The 14,867-nt window shown below is 37.7% G+C and overlaps 1 protein-coding gene across 1 annotated transcript in view; it reads right to left on the bottom strand.

Moving 5' to 3' along the window:
* Window positions 1-14,867, bottom strand: part of LAMA4 (laminin subunit alpha 4) — a 147,741-nt gene that overhangs the window by 12,005 nt on the left and 120,869 nt on the right. The window contains exons 27-32 of the mRNA XM_023219040.1: window positions 12,958-13,096; window positions 12,361-12,498; window positions 10,575-10,708; window positions 9,492-9,656; window positions 8,537-8,690; window positions 1,291-1,478 (exon numbers count right to left, since the gene is read on the bottom strand). Of these exons, the coding sequence (XP_023074808.1) occupies window positions 1,291-1,478; window positions 8,537-8,690; window positions 9,492-9,656; window positions 10,575-10,708; window positions 12,361-12,498; window positions 12,958-13,096 (918 nt within the window). The remainder of the gene's footprint in view (window positions 1-1,290; window positions 1,479-8,536; window positions 8,691-9,491; window positions 9,657-10,574; window positions 10,709-12,360; window positions 12,499-12,957; window positions 13,097-14,867) is intronic.

Genomic DNA, 14,867 nt, shown 5'->3' with positions numbered 1-14,867 from the left:
AATGTTGTTTCAGTTAAGGATCTTATTGTGTCTTGCTTTGAAAATATGGCTGCAGGCTGGGTGCCATGGCTCAGGCCTATATTCCCAGCAATTTGGGAGGCCAAGGCAGGAGGGTCACTTGAGCCTAGGAGTTCAAGACCAGTTTGGGCAACATAGTGGAACCCCATCTCTACAAAATTTTTTAAAAAGTTATCCAGGGATGGTGGTGCACACCTGTAGTCCCAGCTATTTGGGAGGCTGAGGTGGGAGGATCACTTGAGCCTGGAAGGTTGAGGGTGCAGTGAGCCATGATCATGCCACTGCCCTCCAGCTTGGGTGAGAGAACAAGACCTTGTCTCAAAAAAAAACAAAACAAAACAAACAAACAAAAATACTGCAATTTAATAAAAATATGTATGTTAAAGAAGCTTATCCATGTGGACAAAATATTAGTGAGTAATACAAATAATATCACTTGTGTGCTATCTAAAATACAGACTAAAATTTTTTCCCAGTAAAAATTAGTGAATACCATGTGTAAAAAGCAGCCACCTGAGTGTGTAGAAATTAAACAAAACCTTCTAGAAATTTAACCCTAGGCTATGGATAAGATACATTTACTAGGTTAACTTCTAGTTTGATTAACTCTAAATTCTTCCTGAAAAATAGAAAATACTGATTCTGCCTATTAGGCAGGTAGCAAATTATAAGACATTAGAGATTTCTTATTGAATACTTTGCCTCTATGAATGTTTGACAGAGCTATGTAAGACCTATATAAAAATATTTGGGTGCTAAAACTATAAAAATAATTCTTCAGTAATATCAGATAACCTGGAGATTTGTGAAATACTGGAAAGAGGCGATGGGGTTGGAGATAGCTGGAGGGTCATAGACAAACAAGCATATTTGTATTTTCAATGCTTTATTAACCTTCTAGTAGTTCGAATGCACTCCCATTTACAACCTGAAAGCAATTTGTATGGGAGAGGGAGGGTGATATCAAGGTTAGATGATGAGTCATTTGAAACTTGCTCCATCTTCCTTTCCTTGATTGTCTTTTCTTTTTGGTCAAATACAGTAAACTCCCGGAAGAATATTGTTTTATGAACCTTACAATTGGTAAGTCACAGAGAATATAATTCTTTGGATAGTATAAATCATCTACTATTTCGTACTTATTTCGATGATAACATAATAGGATTAAGGTGGCACAGAAAGGAAAGATAGGTAAAAACGATGACATGTGGCAAACAAAGATGGAGCCCAGCCATGTCATTAAGAGTCTAGGAGTATAGTGTGTTACTTTACTTTGCACCAAAATCTCCTTTTAAGTGTTCAAACTCTTGGCGGCTGTTGGCTGTTCCTCCATATTGATAGGCGTGCTCTATTGCTCTAGGGCTGTTGGAAAGGTGGCAATGAGAGTTTCTTGGAGTATTCCGCTCTGGGAATTTCAGGGCAACAGGATCCCATGAAGGTGCATCTTTACTTTTCCCTCCCTATAAAAGTAAACCAAATTAAGGGATAAAAGAGACATACTAGCAGCAAAAAGTAATTTGTGATGTCCTCATCATTAATAAGGATAAAAAATTTGTATATTATTTGTGCATCTTCCATTCATGGAACATTAGGCCCCCTCTCTTCCCTACCTCTACTGCTATGAGCAAATGACAGCAGTAGCTGCAGCAGTAACATCAACAACATAGCATGTTAACGAACCCCAAATTCTTCCACATGGTAGTAAAGCAAAGTTAAACTGAAGCTATAGAGACAACTGCTCTATCATTTAAATTAAGTGCACATCTTAACCAATAGTGAAAAGTGGCAAAGTTGGCAATTAAAATGACCCTGAATCAATCAACAAAATCCTTACATAAGAAACAATACTAATATTACTTTAATACACAGATTATTACTTACGCATGTTGTGTAAAAAGTTAACATAGCAACATCTTCAAAATACTTAAGGAGATTTTTGGTGATAGGATATGTAGCAGAATTTTATGTGACAGGATATAGAACAATTTTTAAACACCTTGTGCTCCTAAAATTGCATGGCAGATGCTAAAATTTAGAGTTGTGCAAGTATAGGCTAATATTTAATGATTATTTAGTTTTAATTTCTGAAGCAAAATAAAAGTAAATGCAAGTAAATTCAAGTATTTAGTCACTTATTCAAGCAAATGTTTAGTGACTATCAAATGGGTAGAAGTAAAGGGGAAGGAAATCCATGGTTATACATTCCTCCCATGGGTGGCATGTAGTGGGGAATAGAAAGTCAATGATAAATGATTCCTGTTTTTTAAGGGACTGAAAATTAATTTGGAGAAACAGTTATAACAGCAAACTAGAAAACAGGGTTGGTGCCAGATAGGACCTTAGATGATTGCTGGAGGTTTTGTTTTTTAGGTGATGAGGAGCCACACAAGTTTTGAAAGCAGGGAGGGAGTGGCCTGCTCTGACCCACCTAGAAAGACAGCTTGCAACAAGGAAGGCCTGATAGAAGAGGAAATGTGTGGCAGCAGGGAGAACAGAGACATGGCAAGAAACAAGATGAGAGATAGGATTAGATACAAAAATTCGGGATAACTGAATGAGCACACACAGGCAACAGACAAGATGAGAGAGAGGATTAGATCAGAAAAGTTTTGGTTCAGGGTTACTGAATGAGCACACACCTTTATTCCCAGCCCCCCTATTCCCATTGAAATGTCAGAACAATATACATAAAAATAAATCCACAGCAGTCCTGGAAATCTAAGAGGGTTTCTACTGGCAGAACCAAGCCGTGTGGAATTTCTGAAAGATATAAAGTAGACTGGAACAGATGGACAATCAAACCCTTAATCTCATAAGGGCAAAAGACAAGACCTACAAAAAAAAAAAAATAGTGTTTTAGCTAAATCTCAGAATTACATTGAAAATCTAGATGTGATTCTGGGCAGAGGGCAGGTTAATTAATTAAAGGACAGACCAGCTGTGCCAGTGTCTCTTGCTCTCAGGGCAGCAGCTCGTGCAGTTGGATTTTGGCAGTGGAGACTCTCACAGTGGTGGTTTGGTTGGAGAGAGATGGGAGCTCATAGACTCTCATTTCCTAAAGGAAAGCCCACCTGGTTCCACCATTCCCTCTTCCCTTCTTTATGCAGTTGTCAGGACTCATAACCTGATTTTTACTGCAACAGAAATAAGGTTTCTCTCTTGGATGGAGGAAACATACCCAGCTACCAATACCTTTTGGTCCAGGCTCTCACCTACAAATAATGGCCATAGCTTCAAGCTGGGCAGAACGGGCTGGAGTAGGGCTGCCAGGAGATTCTTTAACTCTAATGCCTTAGGAAAATTGTCCCAAATCCATGCTCTATTTCAATCCCAGTGGAGTAATATACTTTATGATAGGAGATATGATCACCTTTGTCTCAGGGAAAGGCCCAGCTGGAAATACTTTGCACAGGGCCTGTAGTGAGGGTAAGAGAACAGAGTGAGAGTGAGGGTAGGGGACTTCCCCCAACTCTGGCTGCTTCCTGTGCTCTCCATTTGGATAGAAAGGATCTCACGCTTTCTTAGTCAGTGTATCCACTTAGCTCTAGGCGCTCAGTGAAGCACAGGGTTATTCGAAACAGAACAATCTCAATTTACCAGCCTTGCCTGACTCTGCTTCAATGTGGGAATACATGACTATGTAGGCTGCGTCTCTCATCTGCTGCAAAAATCAACAAACTCTGGTGTCTTTATATATGGCAACCAAATATGCTAATTCTTCTGCAGATATATATTCACACTCTTAATAATGATAAAATAGCCAAGTTATAACTTAATGACTTCATACCATACAACACAGAGACTCAGTTTGTCATCCTAAGATGGGTGTGTGTATGGTGATTCTCAATGAACTCCACTAGACTTTGGCTTTACCAGTGTAATTTTTTGTTTTCTCTGTGGGCCTATTAGTTGCAATCCCACTGACAGTACCAGTTCAATTTAGCAAGATTCTTTTGTGTCAGATAACAACCAAGTTAGTTGAGCTACTGAAGAAAAAGATGGCAATGTGTTATAAGGATATAGGGGTATCTTTTTTTTTTTTTTTTTTTTTTTTGAGACAGAGTTTTGCTCTTGTTGCCCAGGCTGGAGTGCAGTGGCATAATGTCGGCTCACTGCAAACTCTGCCTCCCAGGTTCAAGCGATTCTCCTGCCTCAGCATCCTGAGTAGCTGGGATTACAGGCATGTACCACCATGCCTGGCTAATTTTTGTATTTTTAGTAGAGACGAGGTTTCACCATGTTGGCCAGGCTGGTCTCAATCTCCTGACCTCTTGATCCGCCTGCCTCAGCCTCCCAAAGTGCTGGGATTACAGGTGTGAGCCACCGTGCCTGAATGGGGTATCTTAAACAATCTAAGATAAGATAGTATTGTGGTGTCCCAGCAGGGGCTAGAATCAATTGGAAAGCTAGGAAAAATCAAGGCACTCCCTTTCTGGAGGTTTCTGGTTTCTCAGAGCATCTCTTTACATTTTTCTTTCTCTACAGGATAGCTTTCTGCCTTTCACTCTATGAAGCAGCTTTTTTTCCTCTGTGTATAATTAACATAATACCCTTAGGTTTACATGTTTTCTATTCAATGGCCAGCTCAGGCAGATCTCTCTAGGTTCTAAGTTTCCAAGGAAGAGAATCTGATAGCCCAGCTTTGTGCGCGTAATCTACCCTGGTCCAGTGATCTATATCCAGGGAAGTGAGGTCTTGCATCTAAAACACAGGGCCTGCCCACTGGGTAGGAAATCAGTTCTTAGAGAAGAGAGTGGTTCGCCAGATACCCTAGCATGATGTCTGTTACAATACCTGAAATGTTCATTATTAAACACCAAATGAGAAACTTTTCCCAATTAAATTTGAAACATAAACATTGTTAAAACAATTTAAGACTGGATCATAGATGATAAGACAGGTATTCACAAATACCATAGGGAAATAGAAATCAATGTTACCTTTTTGGAAAGCAATTTGCCTTGATTCAGTAATTCTCCCTCTAGGAATCTATCTTAAAGATTTGTTCAGCAATACACTCAAAGATTTATCTACAAAGATCTTTAGCTTCCAGAAAACTGGAAGCAACTAAAAGTCTATTAATGGTTAAATGAATATAATAAGTGAATAAAATGGGATATTAGGAAGTGATTGTGAAAATAAATTATTACAATCCCAATTGCTTTGGTGCAGCCTTAATGAAAATTTAGGTCGGAGACCACATATTTTTCTTGGTAATTATTTATGAAGCCGTTGAAACAAGGGTCAATAGAAGAAAAGATGAGCAAATGTTGACATTCTAGTTATCATAAAATATAATTGAAATCTATGGTGATTCTGTATCTTGTTATTACAAAGTCAAGTTTCTGTCTAACACTATTTACCATAAAGGTTAGCAAGTTTCCTATAATATAGAAAAACTTCTGTTAATAGGGCTGTTGATTATAACCTTGAGACTGAATGTTTGTTGGGAAATCACATTTGATAGACAACTTAATTTAGAAAACTGTGTTTATTTAAAGGGGTAACTGTGTTTGCTTGAGAAGGTTGATGTCCCTCATCAGCCTGTAATGTTAATCTGCTGCCTATGACCCTCTGACCAGTGTTCAAGTGCCAGATAAAAAAAATTTCAGGATAAATCCTTTTAGCATCAATGTACGAAGGTAACAGCAAGACTCTATTAGAATTTTATAGTATACTCTGAAAACTCCTTCATAGTATCTTCCAGCAAAATCCTTCATGAGAATCAATGAAATTATCTGTCTTCCATGTCCAACTCAGGAAGGGATCCTAAGAAACAGTACTAAGTTTTAATTATACACACACACAAGTATTTTGTTAACATTGATAAAGCAGTCATGTATGAACAAAGAAGAAGTTTCAAGAGAATTGAAAAAGTAGTCCACATATGCTCATATATATGGAAAATGTCAAGATACAATGGTCAGTGAAAAACCATCAGAATGGAGAAGCTGGCGGAGACACTTCCCTCTTGCTGATGGTCCAGAAGCCAGCCTTGGAAGGCAATCAGTTCTTCCCCTGAAAAGATGCTCAACCTCACTAGCATTCAGAGAAATGAAAACTAAAACCTCAATTAGTCCATCAGATTGGCAAAATTATAGAAATTTGATTATATTCATTGTTAACAATAGTGTGGGACAATATGTTCTTTCAAATGCTGTTTGTGGGAGTGTAAATTGGTATTGCCTCAATATTGAAAATGCATATTCCCTTGAGCCAAGCAATTTTACTTTTAGGAACCAATCCTCCAGAATACTCTAAGGCGCTATAGAGATATAACCACTAATATTCACTGAATCTTTACTATATGCCTTGCGCTATACTAAGTGCATATCATTTCATGCATTAACTCATTTAGTTTTTGTTACAACCCTATGATGCAGATAGCTGTGTATTTATTGAACACCTGTTATATGCATTGTTCTGAGTGCTTATTATACATCAGGGAACAAAATGAATGAGCTTGCATTTCAGTAGAGGAGACAGACAATAAATAATAAACATAATAAAGAAAGCATACTAATAAAATATAAGTACTATGAAAAAAGAATAGAAAGAGGGAAAAGAGCAGCATTACTGGTAGAAGGTAGGAGACAGCCTGCAGTATTCAATAGGGTGTCAATGTAGGTCATTGAACAGATGAGAGTTGAGCAATTGTAGAAGGAAGAGAAGTTGTTTGTGCAGATACTTGGGAGAAGCGCGATCCAAGCAGAAGGGAAGCCTGAATAAAGAACCTAAGGTGGGAGTACATGTGGCCCGTTCTAGGAATAGTTGGGAGGCCAGTTAGGGGAGAAGACTGAGAGAGGTGGGCAAGTAGGAGAAGATGAACTCAGGGTAAGGGGCATGGATCACATAGGGCCTCTTATGAATTGTGGTGCCTTGGGCTTTTACTCTGAGTGTAGTCGAGGGCCATTTGAACACAGTAGTGACATGATATGATTTATATTTATAAAGATCTGACTGTAGGGTTGAGAATAGGCTATCAGGGAACAAGGTGGAAGCAAGGAGACCTGCTGGGAGGTGTTGCAATTATTCAGATGAGAGTTGGTGGTGGCATGGGCCAGGATGGGAACACTGACACCTGAGCACACTCTTAAAATTGGATCATGAAAGAGGCAGGGAGGGTTAAACTGAAAGAATTAGAAGGGATTAAGGGTCCCACTTGTAATGAAGGCAAATAATGTACAGAGTTGCAGTAAATGCATGAGAAAGAATAGTAGGATGGAATTTTAGAACTCAAGATTTTGATAATGGAGTAGCTTTAGCTGATGTCACAGACCAACTGTGCATGTGAGTGGCTGAAGTGAAGGCCCAGGAAGGAGGGGAAAAACCAGGGTAAGATCAGAAACTTGAATAATTTCCATGATTGTGACGAAAGCCTGAAATTGTTACACAAAAGCAAATGATACTAGAGAATTATAGTACTAAATAATATGTATTATTTATACAAACTGTTAAGTACAGGGACATTTTAACCATTGTAAGGGAAACCATTGTAAGTTGGAAACATGAATAAATAGCTGATTCAGACTGTTCATTGGAACAAGAACTGATGCAACAAACACGGATGAGCCTGGAGGACATTACATTAAGTGAAATAAGGCAGGCACAGAAAGACAAATACTGCATGTTATCGTAAGTGGGAGCTAAAAATGTTGAGTTCACAGGAGACTGGAACTGTGGTTATCAGAGGCTGGAAAGGGCAGTGGCGGGAGGAGGATAGGCTGAGGTTGGTTAATGTATACCAAATTACAGCTAGATAGGAGGAAAACGTTCTGTGTCTCTATAGTATGGTAGAGTGACTATAGTTAACAATAGTTTATTGTATATTTCCAAATAGCTAGAAGAGATGATTTTGAATGTTCCCAACACAAAGAAATAATAAACGTTTGAGATAATAGACATGCTATCACTCTGATTTGATTATTGCACATTATATGCATGTATTGAAAGATAACTCTGGCCGGGCGTGGTGGCCCAAGCCTGTAATCCCAGCACTTTGGGAGGCCGAGACGGGCGGATCACGAGCTCAGGAGATCGAGACCATCCTGTCTAACCCAGTGAAACCCCGTCTCTACGAAAAAATACAAAAAACTAGCCGGGCGAGGTGGCGGGCGCCTGTAGTCCCAGCTACTCGGAAGGCTGGGGCAGGAGAATGGCGTGAACCCAGGAGGCGGAGCTTGCAGTGAGCTGAGATCCCGCCACTGCACTCCAGCCTGGGCGACAGAGCGAGACTCTGTCTCAAAAAAAAAAAAAGAAAAAGAAAGAAAGATAACTCTGTACCCCATACATTTGTGTAATTATTACATGTGAATAAAAAATAAAAAATTCTTCTATAACAAACAAAAAATTAATACAACAAAGCTGGCAAACTAGAATATGTGATACTGCAAGAATCCCATCTTTCCTATGTATGGAGTTGCAAAGGATCAAGCATATTCTCTAAAACAGCAGTGTCTAAAACTGTGTGCATGGAAAATGATGACAATTAGGAAGTCAGAACAGCATTATCTTTTACCTTTTTATTCTGACTTGCTTTAGGCTTGGATAAATTTTTTCGTTTTTTATGGAGGAGAAACAATGGTGAAGACTCAATGGGACACTCATAAAGAGAAGTGTGGACCTTTTCAGTATACCGTTGGAAATCTTCAACCTCCACATCTCTATCCACCCTGTGTTTGTAACAGAGGAAAAAATAAATATTAAAAATATTGTTTAGAATTACATGATGAAAATTACGGAAGTCAAAGAGCTTTGGCAATTAAAGTGTGTGTGTGTGTGTGCGTGTGTGTGTGTGTGTGTATGTGTGTGTGATGGGTCCCTACCCATCAATCGTAACCAGGACCCTTTAAATTACATTCAACCAGTTAATAACTATGTGCCTGGCATCACACATTTATAATAATGAACATATTTTCCTCAACACACGCTGGATGACTGGAACTGCCTCTGTTTCTTAATCTATATTAAACTCCTCCCTTGCTTATTCTTGTACTTAAGGAACCCCTATTGTCTTTGTTAAGGACCTAGATTAATGGCTTTCTTTAAAGTCATGCATTAAATTAAGACTTTTGTAAACCTCTGGGTATGTTACTCTGTCAATAATGATAAGTACAAAAATAATTGCATCTAATATTTTTAGCTTGCTGTATGCCAGACACTGTACAAGTTGTTTTATGTGCATTATCTTCTCATTTACCCCTCATGACAAACCTACCAAGCAGGCACTATTATTATCTGCATTTTGTAGGTGAAGACACGAAGGCTTACTTAGTCAAGGTCATTTGGAAATTAAAGGGCAAAGAACCTACACAGAAACGCAAGTATGACAGTTTCTCAAGCACATACAAGCTTTTAATTACTATCCCCTAATGCCTCAGATACATTTCATAGTTCTCATTTTTAATATTTTTGCTGTTGTCTTGATTTTATTTATCAATCATGCAGATTCATTAATAATAAAAATATTATACCTGGTAAAGTAGGCATTACTTATGCAGCCAGTGAAATTAGCATACTGAGCACTGATTGGTGAGCCACCGAAGTAAAACTTCTTTTCACCTGCTTGTGTCTGTTCTGTTTTCCCTTTGGTAGGATTCTTACTCCCAACTCTGCTTTTATCTACTATCAGTTCATATCTGCAAAAGAAAAAGGCTTCTTTACAAACCACAGAGCTAGCATTTTTACCTTGACCCACTCTAGGTTGGATTAGCAGGTTTTCTCATGAAATTGAAATGGAACATCTGGTTAATGAAAAGACAGTGAGTTGCCAAACTCTTCATGAGGTCCAGGATAAAATGGCTGGGTATTTCTATATGCAAAAAAGATTCTCCAAACCAAGATTGGAATTTAAACCCATAAGGCAAGAAATTCAGATGCCTAGTCATCAGCATTATTTGTGTGTGTGTGTGTGTATGTGTGTATAAAACAGAGCATACCTCATGATGATCACTTAATCACATTTGTGGAAGACCATTTCCATGGCAAAGCACGTTAGATTATTTTGATTCTTACTGGAAGTGGGACCCAGAAAAAGCCTACTCATGTTTTCTGTGTCCACAAAAGTGGACATAGACTAGTAGCAGAGGTTCATTTCTTATTCCAGAAAACTTTCTTATTACGAAAAATAAATTCAGTATTATCTATTTTAAAGATGAAGTTCGAGCTGTTAAAATGTGGCCATAAATGTTGCATTCTCAGTTGTGTGACTCAAGGTCTAAACAAGACCAACATTTGCTGAGCTCCTTCTATGTGCAAAATACTGCACTCCGTTCAGTATGTAATATTAGTAGGCATTTCCCTCAAGAAGATTATAACCTATTGTTTTAAGGGAAAAAGAACCCTTATATTTATTTTAAGAAATTTCATAGTGATTTATTTTACATGTCTTGGAAACTAATAGCAATATATTTTTGAGGAAGGTAAATTGTTCCTTCTAGCATTTTTGTTTTAACATTAGAAAAGGTATAGGAGAACCTATTATTCATAGTGGTTTTTGACATAATCATGTCCCCCAAATAGACATGGTGGAAAGAATATGAAGTGAGGAGCTGTACCTTGTGGGTGAGACAGAGGTAATGACGAAGTGCGACAGCCCATCATTGTACTGCTTATCTACTGACTGAACTTTGATTCCCTTTACATCCATGACGACAGTACCGTTATCCAGTGAGATGGAGAACACATCTGACTGAAATGCAAGCACAAGCATGTAAGTAGGGAGTCTAGGGATCCAAAAGACGGAAATGTTTTCAACATTGACTGAATGGTATTGCTTAAAGGCAATATAGTGTGCAGGAAATTTGCTTGTAAAATAATTTCTATAAATAACAACCAAGAATACCCTATTGCTTGTACTGGTATTGCTTATAAAATGAGACACATTTCAGTAGAAAAATGTATCCCCTATATTTCCAACTGAAAATTTTTGGTGACTTTGTTATGCTGAGAGTTGTCAGCTCAGTCTCAGTTACTTTCCTACTTTCAATCTCACTTTTAATCCCTTCGAAAAGATGGTAATTTGGGTGTCCTTGGGGATGTAGCTAGGTGACTAGGCAAGGGTTAATTTGCTAGTTTGGCTTTTTAAAATCTTTCACTTTTTCATCTATAGAGGCAGAAGAGACATTTTAAAAAGCAAGTTAGCTCTTCTTATCTGAATTAGCTTATTGCTTATCTTAAAATATTTGGCAAATGTTCATCTTGCTTCTCTTTCCTTATATGGGCACCAACTTCTTAAGTCTGCCCTCAAAATAGACTACTTTTTGTGGGCAAAAAGTGTTATTTAACTAACCAGGGTAGTCTGAGGCAGGTTTGGGCTCAGAAGTTCTACAAAATGCTTTGGGTAAATTCTTACAGATTCTACTGATTCCAATTAAATTGGATGTAAATATGTCAGATGCAGGTAATATATATGAAAGGTAAAAGCTGCTTTCAGAAGTTCTATGATGACCTGGCACATCAGCGTATATATTGATGATGACCTTTTCAGAGACCCACCAGTTGGATGTTACGGTCACCAATCCTCCACAGACCTTATTTTATTCTTGAAATAGCATATCTTTATAAGCTGAGCTACAATGTTCTGTAGCAAATCTGAAAGAAGCATGTATGTTCTTTTTACTCTTTTATAAATTAAATCACAGATGTGTTTGTTTAGCATATAAACAGGGACTCTTAGCAATTTTTGTGCTAGAAACGCCTTTGACATTTTGGTAACACATAGGGACCCCTTCAGAAAATAATGTTTTTAAATGTATAAAACAAAACATATAATAATACAAAGGAAACCGATTATATTGAAATACAGTTTTCAAAATCTTAAAATAAATCATCTGTGATATTATAATTTTTTATTAAGGCCTTAAATAATAAGATTCCATAGCAGACCTAATAACATTAGAAGTAGCAATGAGCAAAAATGACATTCTGGGATTTCTGTGACAATTGTAATATGAAACAAAAAAATCTGTGATTTCTATTAATGACAAAGTCGCAGGTACTGGTAATACTACTGTGGTGTGTTGTCTAGATTCATAATCAAAGAAAATGATCAATTTCAGTGAGAGAAAATAAAGATGTAATCTTTTCCCATTAAGTCCACAGACCCCCTGAATTCTATCCATGATCTCTTGGGGGTGGGTCTATGAATTCCAGGTTAGGAACTCCTGACATACAATACATATAATATTTTTTAAAGTGTTTGAAATGAGGCATTCTGTGTGTCTACATGTGAGTCAAAATTAATCTGAATAGAAAATCACTTCTCACATGCATTACAAATTATTTGTAATAGGCAAAACAATTATCACAAAGAAGTTTCCTCAGAGAAAAACAAATACTTACCCCTGAAGCATAATAGAATAGTAACCCATTTGGTTGTAATGTTTGGAAATTAAAACCTCCTTCAAAGCCATCAAAGAAAGATATTTTCTGAATTGAAGCAATGAAGCTCTGTCCATTGAAATATGCTCTGCGAGATATCTGTGTGCCAAAACAAGTGGAGATAGTGTTTTTGAGAATTATCAAATGCTTAAAACTATCAATGTTTCACATACGGAGGGCCTTGCCTGTTAGTTTCTACGTAAATAGTTTGTTTTCCCACTTCTGGTTTATGTTGGAATTCAGGCATATACCAGGAGCTCCTCTGAGAGATGGGGTTTCATCTTCTCCACTGACTCCAACCAGAGTGAACAATGATGCTAGCACACACCCCTCTAGGTGTTAGATGCCCCACCCATGGAAAACTGAAGCAAATGAACAAGTCACAGAGGAATCCCATGCACAAGAGCCCTTCAAGCTTAATGGTTCTTCTTTCTGGTGGTGGCAGAAAGGAACCCAAGGTGTACCTAGGATCAGAGAGAAGCTGAAAAGAGCTTTTCCAGCTTTTGAGAGTGTTAAGTATTATGTCTATTAAAAAGCTTTTCACTGAGTGGTTCTTACAAGAGAGTCTTCTGGGCATCCATAACCAACTCCCAGGGTTTCTGTCTGCTCCAGTAAATTGAAATCTTTCTTTTGGAACTGGAAGCCCTTCATGCATCCTCTGAAGTTGATATCTAGGGGAAGGTGTGCTCTGAGGGTCCTGGAAAAGAAAGTCAGCCTCACTGATACAGCCATGATGATGATGTTACCCTGCATATGTAGGCTATGGAATTTGCATTTATTTATAGTCATTTGTAATGGCTCTATAATCATTCATATTCTCATGCTTTCTTTGATAGGCACACAGCAATGTCCAATCTTTGCCTATAGAAGAGTTTTGTTCTGAGTCAAGCCAATTTGTTCTTTATAGTTTTCAAAATGCTTTAACTTACATTATCTCATTTTATCTTTATAACAATTCAGTGAAATAGATGGAGATGCTATTATTTCCCTTTAGCAGATGATTATTACATTGAATCATAGGGAACTGACATACATAAAAATAATCAATTCTTAGTAATTCCACAGGGTTTAACCTATAAAATGAAACTAAGAATAAATTATTCTCTTATGTCACAAGTGATGTTAGGATTTGAACACAGGTCTTCAGACTTTTATTAATCCGCGTCGTTAATGAATCCATTTTGGCATTTTTCCAACACATCTGTAATCAACAAAGTTTAGGGGAGAGTCTTAATGTTTCATTATACATAATACACAACCCTTTGGATAACCTTAAAAATTTGTGTAGCTCAGATGCTATTGGAGAGCTCAAAATGGGTTTAAGGCTAAAGCAAAAGTAACTAAGAGCTATTTATGACAAACCCACAGCCAAGATCATACTGAATGGGCAAAAACTGGAAGCATTCCCCTTAAAAACTGGCACAAGACCGGGATGCCCTCTCTCACCACTCCTATTCAACATACTGCTGGAAGTTCTGGCCAGGGCAATCAGGCAAGAGAAAGAAATAAAGGGTATTCAATTAGGAAAAGAAGAAGTCAAATTGTCCCTGTTTGCAGATGACATGATTGTCTATTTAGAAAACCCCATCGTCTCAGCCCAACATCTCCTCAAGCTGATAAGCAACTTCAGCAAAGTCTCAGGATACAAAAATCAATGTGCAAAAATCACAAGCATCCTTATACACCAATAACAGACAGAGAGCCAAATCATGAATGAACTTCCATTCATAATTGCTTCAAAGAGAATAAAATACCTAGGAATCCAACTTACAAGGGATATGAAGGACCTCTTCAAGGAGAACTACAAACCACTGCTCAATGAAATAAAAGAGGACACAAAGAAATGGAAGAACATTCCATGCTCATGGATAGGAAGAATCAATATCGTGAAAATGGCCATGCTGCCCAAGGTAATTTATAGATTCAATGCCATCCCCATTAAGCTACCAATGACTTTCTTCACAGAATTGGAAAAAACTACTTTAAAATTCATATGGAGCCAAAAAAGAGGCTGCCTTGCCAAGACGATCCTAAGTCAAAAGAACAAAGCTGGAGGCATCAGGCTACCTGACTTCAAACTATACTATAAGGCTACAGTAACCAAAACAGCATGGTACTGGCACCAAAACAGAGATATAGACCAATGGAACAGAACAGAGCCCTCAGAAATAATACCACACATCTACAACCTGACAAAAACAAGATTGTGTTTGATCGTTGACAAACCTGACAAAAACAAGAAATGAGGAAAGGATTCCCTATATAATAAATGGTGCTGGGAAAACTGGCTAGCCATATGTAGAAAGCTGAAACTGGATCCCTTCCTTACTCCTTATACAAAAATGAATTCAAGATGGATTAGAGACTTAAATGTTAGACCTAAAACCATAAAAACTCTAGAAGAAAACTTAGGCAATATCATTCAGGACATAGGCATGGGCAAGGACTTCATGGCTAAAACACCAAAA

This window comes from Piliocolobus tephrosceles, chromosome 5 (genome assembly GCF_002776525.5).
Source record: "Piliocolobus tephrosceles isolate RC106 chromosome 5, ASM277652v3, whole genome shotgun sequence".
In the NCBI taxonomy this organism is placed as follows: Eukaryota; Metazoa; Chordata; class Mammalia; order Primates; family Cercopithecidae; genus Piliocolobus; species Piliocolobus tephrosceles.
This window is presented reverse-complemented; position numbering and strand designations above follow the sequence as displayed.